Consider the following 21,296-nt stretch of genomic DNA (forward strand, 5'->3'; position numbering starts at 1 on the left):
TATGATTGGGTATCGTTTTGTGAGAAAAAATAGGTTTTAATGATCAAACTTTCGAGCAGAACAAAAGTGATCAAACAATCACACGGACAAAATGCATATAAATTGCTATGACTTCAAAAGCTCATAATACAACAATGTGAGAAAATTAAAATTTCATGGTTAAAAAAAACATAAAATGTGTTAAATACAGTTGATCATTTGTTGGTGGGTAAATAACTTTCAAGAGAGGTTGACGAAGGATAATGATTAGGCTTGTGATAATGTATATATATCTGTCATCACGAACTCAAGGCTTATAAGAGTCAACAACTCAAGAGGACTTCTAAAGAATTGCAAAATTAAGAGGATGATAATACATCCGACACTCAAGGCCAAATTTTAGTAAAAACTAGTGGCGACTTGGGATTCAAATTTTAATTGGATTGAATTAACATTACCAAATTAAGGAAAACAATTTATCAAATAAAAAATATTGGTAGAATTTAAGTAAAGAAAACAAAAGGAGAAAGTTTTCATCTTTCCAAAACAGCTCGGAAATTTGTCTCTTAAAAAAAAAAAAAAAAATTAACAAATGAACAAATACGTAGGAGACTCAACATCCATATCACATCGGCAAGAAGGAACGAGCTACTCTAGACATCAGTTTTGCATATTCTTTTGTGCACAGTTATATATGATTCATGAATATGGCTAAGGAGAGGATGATATATAGGTCGTTATTAGAAAATTCGATTGGGTCTGCGGTGTAGAAGTCAAACTTGTGGTCAGAAGGAGGTTAAAATGTTTCTATGAGTCTTACCAACTTTCAGAATGAGTGGATAATCGTGACTTGCCATCAGTTATCTTCCTTTTAAAAAAGAAAAAAAAAAAACTCGGTCGGGCTATAGCACGTCCAGCCCTTGGTCCGCCCATGGTAGAAGTAAATGAAAGTAATTGTATGGTATATATATATTGCACGTGATTTTATAGATTATTTTTTTAAAGTAACTGTATGGTATATTTCATGTGATTTTTGTAGAATTTTAGAGTTCAGCATAACGTGTCAAATACACGTAGGAATTGTTAGAGAAATGTGAGTAGTAGTTATATTTGTTGTCTAACAAGTTGTCATGAAAATGTGAAAGATAGATAAGCGAAGCATTTGTGACCAATCAACATTGTTCAAATTATCTAGTTAACTAACTTTTATTCTAGTGATATACGACCCATTAAGATATTTAAAATTATCCAATTAATTAGGTTTTAGTGTAATGAACGTTTCTTTCCGTTCCAAGTTGGAATTGGGATCAAAATAGTTTAAACCATCTAAAGCTTGTTGAATCGGCATATGATTGTAAAAAGGAATATGAATTTGGTGGAGGAATATTCGGATGAAAGACCATCCATCATTTCCTTTCTCTCGTTTTATTTATAATTTAATGTTATTTTTGAAAAATGAGCAAATAGTAAGAGATTAAATGGAAAGGTGAAGGGAGAAGTAGGAAGGGTTTGGTTAGAAAATTTTTTTATTGTAACGAGAACATAGATGATACATCACGTGTTTTTATACAAATCGTGGGAAATTGTATTTTTAAATTATTAATTTTTTAGCACACATATTTCATTAGTATAATGACACATGACGTACCACCTCGTATTCCAAACACATTGAAAAATCCATGAAAGAATGACCAATGGACAATGGCTTTGTCATTTTCCATCATTGGAGAAGTCGCGTGCTCTCTGCATTCGCAGCAGAACCAAACGAGCCGTTTTTGGCTCTGAAATTGGTACCATCATGCTACTTTGACCTTTCTCGCTCTAATTGCATGCACATGCATGCCTTAATGTCGAAATAAAAATATTATTCACACATCCATTTTTATCTCTTACACATCCTTGTTAATTTTGATCATTGATCTTTTTCAATCAATTCCTTTTAGATGTGTGAAAAGTAAAAAATGTGTGTGTGGATGCTAATATTTATCCAACTGGTATGAAGACAAATTAATAAACTTGTTCATTTAATGAGACCTGGTGGTGCCGCCTCCTAAAACATAATGAGAATTTGAGAAAGATTACTACTTAGCTACTCAAGCATGAGTATAAATTTTTAAAAATTCTTCTTTTGGCTGATTCACAGAATTTTGTGGTGAATTGATAGAGTCGGTTATATTATAAATCATTCTGTAAATATCACATCTTCAAAAAATTAATTAAAACTAAAGTTATTAGTCAGTCAACTATAGCAGTTTAACCAACATCTTGGGCTATGAAGGAGTTAGCCACCCTGGGTTTATGTATCTTACCAAAAGATTCATAGCAAAGGAGATTTTTGATCTAATGCATTGAGTCAAGTACAATAAAGTGCCAATTTCACTAAGGTATGAAACTTTAGATTCCAAGACCTTCTTATCGTCGTCTATGCATCTAAAGTTTGAACTACCATGAGAGTATTCGAAGGCTTCACTTTATCCTCATTAAAGCGGCGCAACACTTTTTGCTCATGGTTCGTTTGGTGGACTAGTATACTAATCATGATGGAATTATCTTGTCTTACAAGTAATACAAAACCTATGACGATTTCATCTCCAAATTCTATTAGAAGTCTACTTTAAATTCACACAATCACATCCCTAGTTAATAATTTTGTTCACAACATCTCTCAAATTCCTAAATGCTCCTTTACTTCTTTATGCTTCCCTTATCTCCAATTCTAACAATCATGTCAACCTCGTAAATAATTATTCTATCACTTTGATTCTAAAATTAAAAATGTATACCTTGAATAATCTCTTTTAAATATTATTTAATGCATTAGTTATGAATTTTGTATGAGAAACAAATTCGAATAGCTTCGATCACGGGAGCTGCCCTCTCAATTAAAGAAATCGGGCTTTGCCCATGCTTATATTGGTAGAATCATACAATATATATAACACACTTGGTTGTTGGACTATGACTCTAAACCTGACTGAAGTTTGTTGGATACTTCAAAGACCAATCATTCAATTGTCCACCCTCATATTTTGTTGGAGTTGATTCAAATTTTCCAACTTAGTTGAGCTCCACCACTAACTGATAAAGCAGAAAAAATTCAAATCTTTTAACTGGTATGTTCTCGAAATTGAATGGAAACAAAATTAAAGCTAATCCCCTTCACTTAGGATACTCAAATCCTGCATTCGTAAAAAGCAGACTCGAAAAATAAGATCTAACCATAAAAGAAACATGATCTTTGAATCTTTTTTCTCTTTTCTGGACTTTGGCAACACAAATTTCTAACCCTTTTCTCTTCTCTTAGAGATGCTCTCCTCCTTATTTGAGACTGTTTGCCTTTCCACCACCTCATTTGTATTGGGGTTAGCTCCCAAAAATTCTCCAACACCAAATTCGAACCACTTTTACTACTACATGCATGTTCCAAATCACAAATTTTAATTTATTGCAGCCTTACAATCACTCTTTGTAAGAGCTATATTGTGAGATATTTTTTGGAGTCGCTTTAATACCGTAAGATAATGTTACTAGTCCACTCATATTATAACACATATAATTTTGATGATAATATATTATTTAAATATAAATTCGTCATTTGTTCATATTGTAATACGTGAATTAATAACACTATATAACGTTGTAACCTTCGCATGTAAATATATTATTTTTTGTACCTTTCATGCCTCGTGCATTCCACAACACCCACACTACCAAATAGCCAAGCTTTGAAGTCGACTGGAGATGCATGAAAATGTAGATGGTGGTGGTCCAAACATCCCCACCACCTTTTTTATGTTTAGGGTTTTTGTCAAGTGTTTGAGATTCGAGAGCAGAGTCGTCTCTCTCTCTCTCTCTCATCAAACGCCGAGCCCAAGTAGCATCAAAAGCATCCAGAGCAACAGTCAAGCTCTGTGTGTGTGTGTGTGTGAGAGAGAGAGAGAGAGAGAGAGAGAGAGAGAGAGAGAGAGAGAGAGAGAGAGAGAGAGAGAGAGCAAATGAATATGCAATAAAAATCTGATCTGTAACGGACCTGCTTTTGTTTTCGTTTGTGATTTGTCCCCTTTCCCTTCCACTTGCAATTTATTTAGAGTCCATCGAGCTTATCGAGTTTGTAGAGAAATTTTCATGTATACATGAAACACCTGATATTACGTCGGTGTGCGATAAGATTGATATATTTTATTAAATTTTAATAGAATGATTACACTATGTGACCGTGTTTTTGTATATGAAAAAATTTATCGAGTTTGAGATCGATGCGTTAGTCATCCAAGTCGAGTGTTCACGTGTTTGATTATAAATAGATTACGAAAAATTAAAAATATCAGGCATGCAGAATTGCCGTCTTTTTTTCTTGTTATGTTCAATAATACAAAATTGTTAAGATAGTTGGATCTCAACCACAAGGAAACTGGTATATAACGACGTCTTTTAAAGTAAGGGGAAACAGTTTTTTAGGACTTAAAGTTGCAGTTTGATGGTGTCACAAAGCCAAGAAAAGGTGACGAATACCTCCACTAAGATAGAACAGGCTAGTACCGTGGCCATTTGGTGTAGTGATAGTTAGGGTTAGTTTGGTATTGTTGTGTTTAAAAAAAAAAAAAAAAACTGTTTTTACTGTGATGTGAGAATAAATAGCTGTAAAATAAAGCATTTATATGTTTGGTAAACTTTTTTTGTAAAAGTGCTTTTAAGTGTAAGAGTGTTTGGTAAATTTTTATATAAAGCTACTATGACTATGTCAAATGACAAAAATGAGTATGATATTAAATGTAAAATAAGAATAATTTTATTTATATTTGAAAAAAAATAAAGAATAATAATTTTATTTATTAATACTCTCTCTAGAGTCTTCCCTCTTTATTTTCTCCATCTGCATCGACTAGACTTTTTCAAAAACCAAAAAAATCTCTAGAAGTTTCCCCTACTATCCCAATTTTCTCACTTTTTTTTTTTCTGCTCCGTCTTCTTCTTTTTTCTTTTTTTTTATCTCCATAGATTCCGAAGGCGCCAACGCCGTGACTATGCCATCTTTTAATAGGTTGTTCCTGAATCTCTCTCACATGTCTCACTGCATTTTTCTTCCTCATTTTCTCCATCTAGGCAATCTGGGCTTTCCTAATTTGCAAAAATACGAAGATCAGTCTCCTGTAAGCGGTGCAATCTGGGAAATCTAGGCAAGTCCGCGATGCCAAAACCGAATCTAAATTCAAGTTTGGTTATCGCCGGAAAAGATGGTGGTGTTTCTCGACGCGATTTTGTTGGCGTGGGAGTGAGAGAGGACGAACGAGAGATGGGTGAAAGGACAGAGACAGAAACGATGCCGTAAGGTATGGAATCCAAGGTCAATAACGGTGATTGTTGAAGCTGGGAGTGAACGGCGTTGTGGCGGAGTCGACGAGGATGATCTCCCAATTGAAGTAGACGACGTCTTCCTGTTGGTATTATGTGTACTTTATTTAATTGTTTAAGGCCATTTTGGGTATTTGAAAGTTTCATTAAAGGACTCAGCGCCTCTTGCAAATTAGGTTTGAGCAGAAGCTGTGGAAGCAAAAAAAACCTGTTTTTCAAAGCTAGCTTTTGCTGCTTCTGTTTTTTGACTTTTTTCACCCAAAACTGTGGAAAAAAACTAAAGTTAAAAGTTTACCAAACACAAAAAAGCTCCCAACTTTTTTTTATACCCATTTTTTTCAAAAGCACCTCAGTACCAAACCAGTACTTAGAGAGGTGTAGTCAAATTCAGATTTGAGAAGAATTTAAAAGATTTTAAAATCCTAGTGTAGTCAACCCAAGGATTAAAATATCGATAATATCGGCGAAATATCGCCGATATTATCGTTTTTCAGAGACACCGATATTTTCCCACGTATCCCCCTGATTATCGTCAAAATATCGCGATATTATTGATAATATCGATAATATCGCGATATATTCGATATTATCGAAACAATCGTCGTGGCTCCATCGTCGGAAAGGCAGCCGAGGCTGTGTCGTCGCAGCTGCCCATATCTCTCTCTGCAATCCAAGCTCAAACCCAAGATCTGCTCCTCCGTTGTCAAAAATGAAAAATCCATTTTCTCCGGATCCCAAAACCCGCTCGGGTTTGAATCAAACTGTTTGATGGATTCCCTTGCATGATGGTGGTCACCGGGAGGTGAGAAAGGGATGAGGAACGACGACATGGGTTTTGATAGACTCGCCCACTACACTTGATCCTCCTGAGCCCAACTTCATAGATGATGATCAGTTGGGTGGGTGGGTGGGGGTGGTTTCTCAGGTGGGGGTGCCGAGATCTAGGGGAAGGGAGAGATAACGGAGGAGGGCGAAGGGGGTCGGACAGGCGGAGAGTGAGCACTCGATCCTCCTGAGCCCAGCGTCATAGATGATGATCAGTTGGGTGGGTAGGTGGGGGTGGTTTCTCAAGTGGGGGTGCCGAGATCTAGCGGAAGGGAAGGATAACGGAGGAGGGCGGAGGGGGTCGGACAGGTGGAGAGTGAGGAATTTGAGAGAATATGGATGGAGAAAGAGAGAGAGAGGCGACTAAAAGGCAAAGTGGGAATAAAAGGGAAAGAGTCTAAGGGCAATAGGGATTTTGATAGGTTCTGAAGAAAGATGATGGGTTGGGATTTTTTGCATTTTTGGGAATTAAGTGGGACTCTTTCTTTGCAATTTTCTTAATGCCCATTTTGCATTTTGAAAATAAAATATTGTTTTCTATCACAATTTTACATAATTTAAGAGCATCTTCAATATAAATTTTAAATAAAATCCCCACAAACATATAATTCTTAAATAAAAAAATAAAGGGTAATAAGTCACTCATGTATCTTACCATGCAATGTATAAAGTGTAAAATATTGTACTAATTCATTATATATAAATGATTATGGTGTGTTTAAACTTCTTTCATTAATTACTACATATTTTCTACACTCACAATGTTTGCCAGCTCGTTATATAATCAACTTAAATCAGTTATATCTATCATGCAATGCATTTCCTTCCAATTTTTTGTGATAAACTAATAGATAATTGACTAAATAAACATCCTGCAAAGTTTCAATAAAAATTTCCAAGTTTTTCTTACAATTTCCGTGGTTTCCATGTAATTTTTATCGATATCGATATTATCCCGATATTTCTATCGATATTTCCGTGTTTTCGGACTACCGATATTTCCGATATTACCGATATTTTCTTCCTTGAGTCAACCAAAGGATTTTAAAGGATTTTTAGAATCCAGGCAAATCTGGGTGTAGTCAATTCAATTTAGATTTTAATAGTAATTTTTAAAGTCCATCCAAATCTAGGGTATTGAAAAATTAAAGATTTTGTAGGATTTCATTAAGTTGTGGATTTTGTGGGATTTGAGAGCAAGACGTATATATAACTAAGACCAAATAGAATCCTACCTCACACCTTAGGATTTCAAATCCAAGAACCTCTCCCTCTTCCTCTCACACTTTATCTTCTTCCTTCATCTCTACAATTTTTTCTTTATCTCTGCAATTTTTCTATTTCATCTTTGCAATTTTTCTACAATTCTTTTTGCAATTTTTTGCAATTTTTTCTTCATGGCAGAGAAGGGGAATTGAAATTGGATTGTGAAGGAAGATGAGTATGTCGCACCCCGGCCCAGGCCCCACCACATCCCTGGCTCAACTCCACCGTAGCACGATATTGTCCGCTTTGGACCCTGACCACGCCTTCATGGTTTTGTTTCTAGGAACTCACACGAGAACTTCCCAGTGGGTCACCCATCATGGAATTGCTCTCGCGCAAACTCGCTTAACTTTGGAGTTCTAATGAAACCTGAAGCCAGTAAGCTTCCAAAAGGCCTTATGCTAGGTAGAGATGAGAATATACATATAAGGCTTACATGATCCACTCCCCTGACCGATGTGGGATGTTACAAGTAAGAGAGAGTCGTGGAAAATAAGATTAGAGGAATATTGACAAAAAAAAAAAAAAAGGATTGGAGGAGAGGTTAGCTGGGAGAGATCTTTCAGTGTGACCGGTACATGGGGTGGTACACCACGTGTCACTATACAAATGGTAGGATATATGTGTTGAAAAGTTAATAACTTAAAAAGTAAAATTTCCCACCACTCCTATTAAAACATGTGGTATACTACTTGTGTTCCCATCACAACTAAAAATTTCTTTAGCTGGAACAGAAAAGAGAGAAGAATAAAGTGGGGAGGAAATAGGATTGGAAAGGGGTGCAACTGGAGACTTTTGATTAGTTGGGTTTATGTGATAATTCTTGACTTTTTATTTCAGCTTCATTTTAGTGGATTTATGACCTAGATACATTTATTACCATTTGATTTATTTAATAGTCAAGATTCAATGTTGTTAATTCTATCAAAATCTGCAGAAATCTGTTATATGAATCTTCTCAAATCTGCAGAAATTTGTTGAAGTCTCGTAATCCTATGAAATTCATCATTTAACAAAATCTATTAAAATCCTTTCAAAATTCCAAAGTTGACTTAGTCTCCACTTAAAGGAATTCTTGAGTTTAGAAATTTCATCCACAATACTTGTTGAATGAAAAAGTAAAGAAGACTCTCTCACATATTTATGCAGACGTTTTTGTTTTTTTTTTTTTTTTTGTTTTTTGAGTATATGTTACCGCACCACTTAGTACTACGGTCTAATGATATTCTTCTGCAAGGTATTAGATTTGAATCTCATAAATTACAAATTTGACATCAAATTATTATGATAGACCTATTGTGTGACTTACCTCAAATCTCTTATCTCATTTTTTTTTTTTTTTTTTGGGTCAAGGGTAACTACTTTACCAACAAAGCAAGATTACAAAGGCCCAAAAACAAAAATAAGCACAAAACAAAAGAAAGACCTTCCATATAAGTAGAAGTTTGGGCCCAAAACAGAAATTGGAACTCATAACAGGAAAAGTAGACGACAAAGAAATCCTAGCAACTTCTTCAATATTCTTGCAACCGCCGCCAGAAACCGGTGAATCAAAGAGGAGACCAAAGCCTCGATAGAGATATGTAGAAGATGGTATTGTAGCATCCTACCAGAACTAGCAACAGACGTCACCTTCAAGCTATCAAAGGATGAGTCAAACATAAAAAAATTAAAAATTAAAAAAAAAAAGACATGTTGCCGTGAATTTGAATGATTGAATATGCGATCCTAAATTACAGTCTAACAATTCCTACAAAGATTCATCATGTTTGAGCAGCTTACAATTCCACAAAGATTCATCATTCATGAGAAGATACCTTGGTAATTGCAAATCACAGATTTTTTGAGGTACACGGTACACCGGAGCATAGTTAAATTTCCGACAACTTAGCAAGAAAGTATTCAGGCCGCGTATAGATCACCGGACACAAGGGGATGGGACCGGAAGGTGTTTTGAGCACGAACTTGGGCAGCATCAAGGCCGGGAATTCCACACCCAGGAGTTTCTCCTACTTTGCCTAAGATAAATATTAAGATTGTTTATAACGATATATAGAGGGTAGAATTTTAGGCTTTGGTCATTATAAATTAGTGTCTCGAACTAGGGAGATCCAAACTAAGACCTCCCACACAAACTTGAACCGTAATACCAAGCGGCAAGTAGATATTGTTGAAATGAAATGATTAGCAACAAATAAAGAGATGACTAAACTCTCCTCGGCACACAAACCCATTTCTTAAATGAAAATCATCCTAAATTGAATCAAACAAGCAGCTTCATCAGGTTCATGAGAAGCATTTTCAGGCTCCACGAAAAAAATACTTGGTTGACACGACTTTACACCTTCAAAATGAGGCAACTAAGGTACTAGGAATCATAAAAAGTGACAGATTTCAAAGGACCATATACAAAAAATCGGAGCACAAAAATACCAGGAATCATTAATCAAGCCAAAAAAAAAGGTACTAGGAATCATCATATACTACTCGCATTACCAAGCCAAACAAATTAGAAGGAAACAGGTCAACATGAGCATATGGTATGCACATAAGGACATCAATGTAAATAGAGTTGTCTGCAGATTACAGAATATTTATGACATTCAAGCCCACCTCCCTCAAGGAGCGTAACAATCCCGTGCTTAAGCCTCGTCCATCTGCTCCTGCTTGAATCCCAACAAAATTATATTTAGAAAGAAGAAAAACGGAACTATAAAAATACACCAAGAATCAAATAAATATTCCAGGCTTAGAAAGCTAGAACAAAACCTTAATATCGTTGGGTTTGTACCACATCCGATTACTAAGATCGCAAACTAAAGGACAGCATGCTTGCATTGGAAGCAAACCTTTTTTTAGTTCTTATTTACATAGCGCATTAAAAACATATTTACATGGTACTTTATGCATCAAGGACAGTGCAAATGGAGGCCCAAATGAGTTAGGGGTGAGGATCGGAGATCAGGAAGTGCCAAAGAGCAACCACTTGCACTACCTAGGATCTATCTTTGCAAAAGAACGGAGAATTAGATGGAGACCTCAACCATACAATACAAGCTGGATGGATGAAGTGGAATAGTGCATCCGGCGTGTTGTGTGACCGCCGTATACCATTGAAGCTCAAGGGAAAATTTTATAGGACGGCAATAAGGTCGGCGATACTGTATAGGACAGAATGTTGGGCGGTGAAGCATCAACACGTACATAAAATGGGTGTTGCGGAGATGAGGATGCTTCGTTAGATGTGTGGGCACACGAGAAAGGATAAGATTAGGAATGAGGATACGAGGTAAAGTATGAGGAGTCGAAATTGAAGGAAAGATGAGAGAAAATCGGTTACAGTGGTTTGGACATGTGCAAAGAAGGCCTACTGATGCTCCGGTTAGAAGATGCGACTACGGGACAGAGGTCAGGGTCTAACGGAGGACATGACACAGAACCGAGCGCAGTGGTGTTCTAGGATTCATATAGCCGACCCCACTTAGTGGGAAAAGGCTTTGTTGTTGTTGTTGCATCAAAATTCAAACCGTATATCATGATATTCTACATTTGATTTTGCGGTTTCAAGAGAGATGATGCTCTACCTTCTTTTTCTTAACAATTTTTCATTCAACAGTAAAGTTACAGGCCAAATTATAGCTTTTAAGTGCTACAGAAAAATAATGTTTGTTGTGCACATCCCCCTCTACACAAATCGTGCTGAAGTTACTTAATATTTTATCTAAAAGTAGCACTGACCTGCAAATCTGAAGTCCAAAGAGTGAGGTTGTCCCTCAGCAGTTGCATAATCAAAGTGCTATCCTTGTACGATTCCTCTCCCAGTGTATCAAGTTCAGCAATAGCTTCCTCAAAAGCCTGCATATAACAAAAGGTATTTTAAAAAATCTAGAGATTTTCACGTTATTCAGAGCTGATATGTTGAATCATCCTCCAGTATTACCAAAGTACAAATGACAAAACAAAGAACGAGGTGTAGCCTTCTCAGCGTAAATGCCAAAAATGCATTTTGGCTTTAGTTTATTATAAAGTACATCTTTACACTTTCCTGTAATTTTTAATTAATCTGTATTTTTCCATCTAACTATTAATTCGGCCATTACACATTCCTATAACTAGTATATGCAACCTAGTTGAGATGAATACAAGTAACTAAAAACAAATCAAAACTTTAAAACAATATTAGAGAGTTTAATAAACAAAATCTATGCTTGTTCATCATCCTAGTATGCAGTTCATCATGCTGCCCAATCTGTGAGTGTATGGATCCCACATCTTGTGGCTAAAGCCACATTCTACAGTGTCTCATGCAACTTCGGATGTACTATTAGCCTTTGGCTATCTTCTAGTACTTTAGCTGTTTATGCTTTCTCTAATGTTAATTGGGCTTGGTTGTCTCAGTTTGCAACTTCTGGTTTCTATGTTTTTTTTTATTCCAACCTGATTATCTGTAGTGCCAAAAAAGAGCCTACCGACTCTTGTTCAAGTGCACTACTCACTTCCAAACTTGTGCCGGGATTGTTTGGATTTCCACCCTTCTCATTAGCTCCAGTTTGACAATCTCAATGCCGCGAAGATGGTTCCAGGTCCTGTTTTCCAAACTCGGACCAAGCCCATTGAGCTTGATTATCACTTCATGTGAAAGCATGCACTCTGTGGCAGTCATTGGGTTGGGTTTGTTGCTCCGACCATTATAGTTTGGGGGGAATTATTGGTAGCCTCAAGTTGTCTTTTAGTTGATGCCAAAATGTACTTGGCTTAGCTCTTGTACTTACCCTCTAAAGTTCTAAAACTATTAATTAGCACTTTGCCTCTTTCGCTTTCCTATAACTAGAATATACCTCAACTGAGAAGAAAGCCCCTCGCACTCACAGACATATGGATGCAGAATTCCAATTTCTAATGTCTTGGAACACTGCAGAGCATTGACCATATTAACATACTGTAAAGTCCATGCGATAATTTATGTTTTGCATGTATGTCACATAGAAGAGCACACATAGGGTATTGAGGAAAAGTGATATTGCTGCATAACTATTCTATTCCTAGTCAATTCAATCCATGTCTCCTGCTTTTGGTTTGTCTTGCTAACTGGTGCCACTCACTATGAAGCTTAGCTTCTTTCCTAGCTGGTTGGTCTCTTTATAGTTCCCCTAGTTAACATTTTCCCTTCTTCCCATGTATAGACACATAATTCCCAATCATCTATCTGAAAATGCAAGCAAAAGAAACCCAAGGGAAAAGGAGAAATTCTCTTGATGAATAAATTTAATCAGACACCCCTTGGAACAAGATAGTCAAAGTTCTTTCCTGCCACTAGCTCTACCAAAACTACCATTAGCATATAGCATACAAAGACATACTTTTCATGTCTCCAAAGTAATAATCAAACTATGTTGAACGCAGCAATTACTGAAGATACTATAAAGAATCACAACCAAATCGTAGCCTGCCTTGATGCGCTAATGTCATACTGCTTCTCACAAGAAGTTGAGTTAATTTATACCAAATTATAAATGCTAATTTATAGTGCCTTACCCCAAGCATGTGTGATGTAATGCAATATGTCTTTCCACCCAACACATGCCAGAATCCCCAAATACTGACGAGGACAAGGTCTTAAAAATCTTTTTATTTTGCCATTAAAATATTTATGACCTTGTCCCCAACGAAAATATCAAAGGTCCAAAACATGCAACTTTTATTGGAGACGTCGATTATAGATACCAGTATGAATTCAAGAGAAACAATGGAAATTGTTAGAACAAAATGGAAACTTTCAATGAAACTGTATGGACAAAAAAAATAGGAGGAACTAAATTGTGCAGTGAGTTCAAGTGAATACAATGGTGTGCAGACAAGTACACTCAGAAAATGTTTACCAGTTATTGAAATTTGATCAAATACACCACAATAACAATTTATAAGACTTATGTGGTAATATGCATGCGAATAGCAGTTTTTAAGTACAAAAGAATATGTGTCTAGATTAACAATCATTTATGTGTCGATTAAGCCACAAATTGGTCTGCTAGCCTAATTCTTTGACAACAAATACACTTAACATAAATGACACAAATGCGCATGAGCACAGTTGGGAGAGGTGTTCAAAGAGTAACTAAATGGTGGGAGCGGTTCGAAACTCCTTCATTTCATTTGTACTGGTGTTTGTGCTTATTTCAGACTGATGCGTGATAAACTGGCAATATAGAGGAAGTTTGGGAGATTTTGGCGATAGGTTATTCATATTCAATTATATAAAATCAAAAAGAAAATATCATGGTGGTCTCCCAGCCCAAAAATAGCCAGAAAGAAAAAGGATAAAATAAAATGGAGGCCAAAACGAGTTAGGGGTGAGGATCGGAGATCAAGAAATACCAAAAAGCGACCGTTTTCGTTACCTAGGATCTATCTTGCAAAAGAACGGAGAATTAGATGGAGATCTCAACCATAGAATACAAGCTGGATGGATGAAGTGGAAGAGTGCATCCGGCGTGTTGTGTGACCGCCGTATGCCACTGAAGCTCAAGGGAAAATTTTATAGGACGGCAATAAGGCCGGCGATGCTGTATGGCACAGAATGTTGGGCGGTGAAACATCAACACGTACACAAAATGGGTGTAGCGGAGATGAGGATGCTTCGTTGGATGTGTGGGCACACGAGAAAGGATAAGATTAGGAATGAGGATATCCGGGGTAAAGTAGGAGTAGCCGAAATTGAAGGAAAGATGAGAGAAAATCGGTTACGGTGGTTTGGACATGTGCAAAGAAGGCCTACTGACGCTCCGATTAGAAGATGCGACTATGGGACAGAGGTTCAGGGCCGAAGGGGTAGAGGAAGACCTAGGAAAACTTTGGAAGAGACTCTAAGAAAAGACTTAGAGTACTTGGATCTAACGAAGGACATGACACAGGATCGAGCACAATGGCGTTCTAAGATTCATATAGCCGATCCCACTCAGTGACTTGGATTTTCCAAGTCTCCAACCGAAAAGTTTTCCTCACTCGGGAAATTAAGGGAACACTACCCCAACCTACATGCTCCACTCAGAAAGCTTCAACATACAAGCTTCAACAAAAGAAAATTCAAAGAACTTAGCGAAGAAGGCTTTGGTGTATTTAACACAATACGTTGAAATGAAGGAAAACTTATTTATTGATATCCCCGATAAGCTACAAATATGTACATATACATGAGTCAAAATAAACACACAAGAGGGAGCCTTCACAAAGGTGGCTTAGGAGAAGTCTCAGCAGTCGGTAGAGCCCCAGAAAGAGAAGGCACCGGAGGGGGATCATTTGGAGCCTCAGTACTGGACAGAACCCTAGAAGGAGGAGGCATCAGAGGTTGATCATTCGGAGCTTCATTACGCGGTACAGCCCCAGAAGACGAAGGCAATAAATGCCTTTGGAACAAACCCACAAATCTCTGATGATCAAGTAAAACCTGACCATCAGTTTCCTTCATCTGGTCAAGCTTCCTCTTCATGTTTGTAGCATAGTCATGTGCGAGCCGGTGCAACTGTTTATTCTCATGCTTGAGCCCTCTAATCTCCTGTTTGAGACTCATCACTTCAGCCGCCAATGATTCAACTTGGCGGGTTCGAGCAAATAGGCGTTGGGCCATATTAGACACAGAACGTGCACACTGAACACTGAGAGCCAGCGAATCCTTAACAGCTAACTCATCAGACCGTTTGGAAAGTAGTCTGTTATCTTTGGGAGTGAGAAGGTTCCTGGCCACCACCGCAGCGGTCATATCATTCTTCATCACGGAATCCCCAACGGTAAGAGGACCAGTAGGGGAGACGAAGGATGGGCGCCATATGTTGTCTGGAGAAGGCGGGGCTGCCTCTTCAACAAGGTTCAAGTCAAAACGACGGTCGGAGGGGCCAGACATTTTCAAAGGTGTTGAAGAGAGAAGAGGTCGGACAAATCAAGATCTTAGAAGTGCCAGAATGAAGCTTCTACTGGTGGAGATTCAAGTGTGCTTTGGAACTTAATGCCAGCCCCTATAAAAATCTGCACTCGACGGAGCTTCAGAAATCGAAGAGGCGCCTGCTCAGAAATCGAAGAGGCGTTTGCTTTCTCAAAAGCTGGGCTGCTTAGAGATCACGAGGGTTGATCTCAGAAATCGAAGAGGCGTTTGCTTTCTCAAAAGTTGGGCTGCACAAAGACCACAAAGGCCGATCTCAGAAATTGAAGAGGCGCTCGCTTTCTCAAAAGCTGGGCTCCCCAGAGACCACGAGGGCCGATCTCAGAAATCGAAGAGGCACCTACTTTTCCAGCCTTGTCAGCACCTGTCACACGCACACTCAGCTTTGCGGAAATTATGGGCATTCTGTCGAAGACTTCTGGGGAAGTAGAAAACACATGAATCTTACTGTTCAATCACCCACTTCCCACATGCAACAATAGCTTATGGGTACCACAGATAACTTTGCCAAAGTTCCCTGCCAAAGTTGAGCACGTGAAGCTTGCAGCTCCCACTACATCGCTCTGACCAAGAAGGGTAAAAGAATAGCAAAGAAACAGCACTAACAAAGTTTAGACCCATAAATTTTGAAGGTCTAGCTACCATATTATTACCCACAAGGGTAAAGGAACAGTACCACTGCTGGATAATTGGAAAGTCCCTGTGTGTCAACCTCTGTGCTTCGTGGCAAGGTAGACTAGCAAACATGCCCAACCTTTACTCACATTCGAGAAAACACTCCCAATAAGATTGCTTGCTCCAAAATCGAAGAGGCACCGTCCTCCGAATCTCGAGAGCCAGACTCCCAACATGACTACTTTCTTAAAAATCGAAGAGAGGGTAAAGGAACAGTACCATTGCTGGATAATTGGAAAGTCCCTGTGTGTCAACCTCTGTGCTTCGTGGCAAGGTAGACTAGCAAACATGCCCAACCTTTACTCACATTTGAGAAAACACTCCCAACAAGATTGCTTGCTCCAAAATCGAAGAGGCACCGCCCTCCGAATCTCGAGAGCCAGACTCCCAACATGATTACTTTCTCAAAAATCGAAGAGACACTGCTCCCCGAATCTTTGAGAGCCAGACCCCCAGCATGATTGCTTTCTCAAAAATCGATGAGGCATCGTTCTCCGAATCAATCGAAGAGGCGCTCGCTTTCTCAAAAGATGGGCTGCTCAGAGACCACGAGGGCCGATCTCAGAAATCGAAGAGGCACCTACTTTTCTAGCCTTGTCAGCACCTGTCACACGCACACTCAGCTTTGCAGAAATTATGGGCATTCTGTCGAAGACTTCTGGTGAAGTAGAAAGCACATGAATCTTACTGTTCAATCACCCACTTCCCACACGCAACAATAGCTCATGGGTACCACAGATAACTTTGCCAAAGTTCTCTGCCAAAGTTGAGCACGTGAAGCTTGCAGCTCCCACTACATCGCTCTGACCAAGAAAGGTAAAAGAATAGCAAAGAAACAGCACTAGCAAAGTTTAGACACATAAATTTTGAAGGTCTAGCTACCATATTATTACCCACAAGGGTAAAGGAACAGTACCACTGCTGGATAATTGGAAAGTCCCTGTGTGTCAACCTCTGTGCTTCGTGGCAAGGTAGACTAGCAAACATGCCCAACCTTTACTCGCATTCGAGAAAACACTCCCAACAAGATTGCTTGCTCCAAAATCGAAGAGGCACCGTCCTCCGAATCTCAAGAGCCAGACTCCCAACATGACTACTTTCTCAAAAGCGAAGAGAGGGTAAAGGAACAGTACCATTGCTGGATAATTGGAAAGTCCCTGTGTGTCAACCTTTGTGCTTCGTGGCAAGGTAGACTAGCAAACATGCCCAACCTTTACTCACATTCGAGACAACACTCCCAACAGGATTGCTTGCTCCAAAATCGAAGAGGCACCGCCCTCCGAATCTCGAGAGCCAGACTCCCAACATGATTATTTCCTCAAAAATCGAAGAGACACTGCTCTCCGAATCTCGAGAGCCAGACCCCGAGCATGATTGCTTTCTCAAAAATCGAAGAGGCATCGTTCTCCGAATCTCGAGAGCCAGATACCACAGACCACTTTTTCAAAGTGCTCTGACAGAGTTAAAACATGTGAAACTGGCAGCTCCCACTACCGTGCTATGACCAAGCAGGGTAAAGGAATAGCATTACTACTTGTTGTTAGGGAGACTCCTATATATGTGGACCTCCATCCCCAACGGACAGGCAGACCTGCAAAAATGCTCAACCCTTCATCATATCTGAGAGGGCACTCCCAACGAAGCCTTTCGAAATATTCAGCTTTCTTTCCCCCCGATAATACCTCTGCAAACAAGCTATACTAGAGCAAGAATATCTCATATCATCAGGGTTAAAAGCAAGAGTATCCCATATCATGCTTTTTCCCTGTCTTTTCTTTTGGCCTTGTTTTTACCTGCAAGACAAGGAGAGAGAGCAATCAGTCAGCACTTGGAATCAAGCTTCCAGCCAGGAACTGACTGCCTGGAACCCCTTACCTGATTACTTACCTAGCATTGCTCTCGAGTACTCATCTTCAACATCTTATGTTTCCAGGGAAGATTCCGCATCTGCTTGAGGAACAGATAGGGCAAGTGCGAAGGATACAAGGAAGCATGTGGAGACAAGCGTAACAGCACACGTGCCGATACATCCATTACTCTGTCAAAAGCAAAAGTATCCCATATCAGCAGGGTGGAACGTACTCTAGATTTGATGGACTTGTTTTGACCCTCAAATTCTTCAGTTGGCCTTATACTCTGGAGGAAACCAGAAAACCCTCCAGCTCAGTTCAAGAATAAGCCTGTGGAAAGTTACTTCTTCAAAAGCAAAAGTATCTCATATCATCTCTTCTCATTTTTCTTCTCTTTATCCTTCATGCTGCTGCAAGATGGGGAGAAGGTGAACAATCAGTCGGAGCTCTGATTGCTTACCTTGTCTGTCACCTCTTTCAGCAGACCCCCTAGCTCGGCGACTTGGGGGACTCCTACTACATGGTTTGTATCGCGCTTGACCAAGCCTGAAACTACAAGTAAGCTTCAAGTGAAATTGATACATTACCTTGTGCATCTCCACCAGTTAAAGATACCACCCCTGGATGGAGGAAGAGTACGTCCAGAGAAGATGCCACATCTACCTATGAGACAGATAAGGCAAGTCAAGACGACACCACACTCCGATATTTAGAAGTTTCGTGATTACGAGATCATTCTCCCACAATATTTCCTAATGTCATTTGTACTAAATCATTCACTTGTACTCACTAAAGGAGAGCTTGAACCTATGTACTTGTGTAAACCCTTCACAATTAATGAGAACTCTTCTATTCCGTGGACGTAGCCAATCTGGGTGAACCACGTACATCTTGTGTTTGCTTTCCTATCTCTATCCATTTATATACTTATCCACACTAATGACCGGAGCAATCTAACGAGATCACAAAAAGCGACTGTTTTCGCTACCTAGGATCTATCTTGCAAGAGAACGGAGAATTAGATGGAGATCTCAACCATAGAATACGAGCTGGATGGATGAAGTGTAAGAGTGCATCCGGCGTGTTGTGTGACCGTCGTAGGCCACTGAAGCTCAAGGGAAAATTTTATAGGACGGCAATAAGGCCAGCGATGTTGTATGGCACAGAATGTTGGGCGGTGAAGCATCAACACGTACACAAAATGGGTGTAGCGGAGATGAGGATGCTTCGTGGGATGTGTGGGCACACGAGAAAGGATGAGATTGGGAATGAGGATATCCGAGGTAAAGTAGGAGTAGCCGAAATTGTAGGAAAGATGAGAGAAAATCAGCTCCGGTGATTTGGACATGTGCAAAGAAGGCCGACTGACGCTCCGGTTCGAAGATGTGACTACGGGACAGAGGTTCAGGGCCGAAGGGGTAGAGGAAGACTTAGGAAAACTTTGGAAGAGACTCTAAGAAAAGACTTAGAGTACTTGGATCTAACGGAGGACATGACACAAAACCGAGCGCAATGGCGTTCTAGGATTCATATAGCCGACCCCACTTAGTGGGAAAAGGCTTTGTTGTTGTTGTTGTTGTTGATTGTTGCCAAAATATGGGGATGTGGAAAACAAAAAGATTGACAAGATTTTTGAAATTCAAGGGCATGGAGGAGGCCAGGCTGGAGCGTTAAATCACTGCTAAAGATTTATCCAATCAAAAGAAACATCCTTCTACTTTTTAAATAAAATGTAAATATTTGGCGGCTAAGATCCAAAATACGGAAAGAAGTAATGGTTTTACGATGATAATGCCTGGTGACCTCTGTCCAGAATAGCATACAGTTGTAGCACTCATGGAGCAAAATACAACTACTTCAACTGTTTCCTCAGACTAACTGAAAGACTTTTACTGTAAACAAAGCTATTTTAGCTTGCATCTTCCAATACTTATTCGAATCCATGCATACGAAGGTGCCTTAATTCCAAACAAACAAATAACTAGACAGGTAAAAGCAATCGACTTTTTTCACACGCATTGTCGAATTCAACATCCTCCAGTGTTTCCTCTTTCATCCATATATGATCAAGTATTACAAAATGAAAAACAAACAAAGAACTACAAGTTTTTAAATCAATAAAATGAAGAATTTCATAACCAGTCCAAACCTGTTTAGCCATGCTACAAGCTTTCTCCGAGGAGTTGAGGATCTCGTAGTAAAACACCGAAAAGTTGAGCGCCAGCCCCAACCTTATTGGATGCGTGGGCGCTAAATCACTCACCGCAATATCCTTAAATACAAAATTACGAATCAAATTGAATCAAATCGAATCTAATTAAGCAAAATTAAAATGATAATTAACTGAATTTCGAAAACGTGAAAACGGAGAGAGATTAATCAAGTACCTGAGCAGCCTTGTATGCAACCATGGTGTCCTCGGCGGCGGTCTTCCTCTCGTCGCCATTTTTGAACTCGGCGAGGTATCGATGATAATCGCCCTTCATCTTCAAGTAGAAGACCTTGGACTCTCCGGTGGTCGCCGAAGGAACAAGGTGCGATTGCAGGAGCTTCAGGATTCCAGCGCAGATGGCGGAGAGCTCAGTCTCCACCTTGGATTTGTACTGCTTGACGAGCGCCACGTGCTCCTCGTTGCGACGGCCTTCCTCCTTCTGCTCGATGGACGAGATTATGCGCCAGGCGGCGCGGAGCGAGCCGATGACGTTCTTATAGGCGACGCTGAGCAGATTGCGCTCCTCCACCGTCAGCTCGGTCCCGGCGGCGGTGGAGCCCACCACCAGCTTCTCCATGAAGCTCACCATCTCCTCGTAGCGCTCGGCCTGCTCGGCGAGCTTCGCCAGGTACACGTACTGTTCGCGGCTGAGGTTTTCTGGGACGGCGGAAGCCATTGGAGGAGCTGAGCAGCGAAAGAGTTGGAGAGAGGAGGAAGAGGTGAGTGCGACCGGAGAGCGAGACGGGTTGAGATTCGTTTGATTTTGAACAACTTGGTTTGAAAAGGATACGATTACTGCTGGGGCTTGGCCTACTACTGAGAGTATGAAATTGTTTGATACTCGCTAAGGGGATCGTTTGGGACATCAAACGTCGTCGTTTGGATGACGGGGGTAACGAGTAGCGTTGTCTTGGGCGTAGGAGGGGTTTGTGGTTGTCCGATTGGACCACAATTATGAGAACAGGATAGAACGTGGGAACAAATTTGGATCTCGAAAAAGGTCAAATTTCGGCGATGGCTGGCTTGGGCCAGGAGGCCAGGTCGTTGTATTTTCAATGGTCAGTTTCTACAGGCCCACAAAAAGCCCAATGGACTTTAGTTACGGATTTCTGTTGTTTTCGTTTGGTTCTGATCCAACGTCAGTCCATATTCAGAGATGTAAAAACGTGGCAGTGTAACAGTCACATTAAAAGAAAATAATAAC

General features: G+C 39.5%; 1 protein-coding gene across 2 annotated transcripts; it reads right to left on the reverse strand.

The window, feature by feature from the left end:
• Positions 1 to 9,841: 9,841 nt before the first annotated feature.
• Positions 9,842 to 20,864, reverse strand: LOC126620975 (14-3-3-like protein GF14 kappa). 2 transcript variants are annotated; one of them, XM_050289318.1, is made up of 4 exons: positions 20,268 to 20,864; positions 20,030 to 20,152; positions 11,161 to 11,277; positions 9,842 to 10,088 (listed from the first exon to the last, which is right to left on the reverse strand). In XM_050289318.1, the coding sequence occupies exons 1-4, from the start codon at positions 20,766 to 20,768 to the stop codon at positions 10,065 to 10,067; spliced, it is 765 nt and encodes a 254-aa protein (XP_050145275.1). In that variant the 5' UTR covers positions 20,769 to 20,864; the 3' UTR covers positions 9,842 to 10,064. The 2 variants fall into 2 exon arrangements, with proteins under 2 accessions (XP_050145275.1, XP_050145283.1); XM_050289326.1 differs by having other exon boundaries at positions 9,842 to 10,085; positions 20,268 to 20,861.
• Between the last annotated feature and the right edge of the window lie 432 nt (positions 20,865 to 21,296).

This window comes from Malus sylvestris, chromosome 1 (genome assembly GCF_916048215.2).
Source record: "Malus sylvestris chromosome 1, drMalSylv7.2, whole genome shotgun sequence".
Classification (NCBI taxonomy): Eukaryota; Viridiplantae; Streptophyta; class Magnoliopsida; order Rosales; family Rosaceae; genus Malus; species Malus sylvestris.

Bases quoted from the DNA above. Each gene is read 5' to 3' on its own strand.
- LOC126620975 (XM_050289318.1), bottom strand. From the start codon at position 20,768: ATGGCTTCCGCCGTCCCAGAAAACCTCAGCCGCGAACAGTACGTGTAC. The intron at 20,153-20,267 runs GTACTTGATTAA...TTTGTATTTAAG, and splicing joins TTGCATACAAGGCTGCTCAG to GATATTGCGGTGAGTGATTT. The intron at 10,089-11,160 runs GTCAGTGCTACT...TTGGGATTCAAG, and splicing joins TTTGGACTTCAGATTTGCAG to CAGGAGCAGATGGACGAGGC.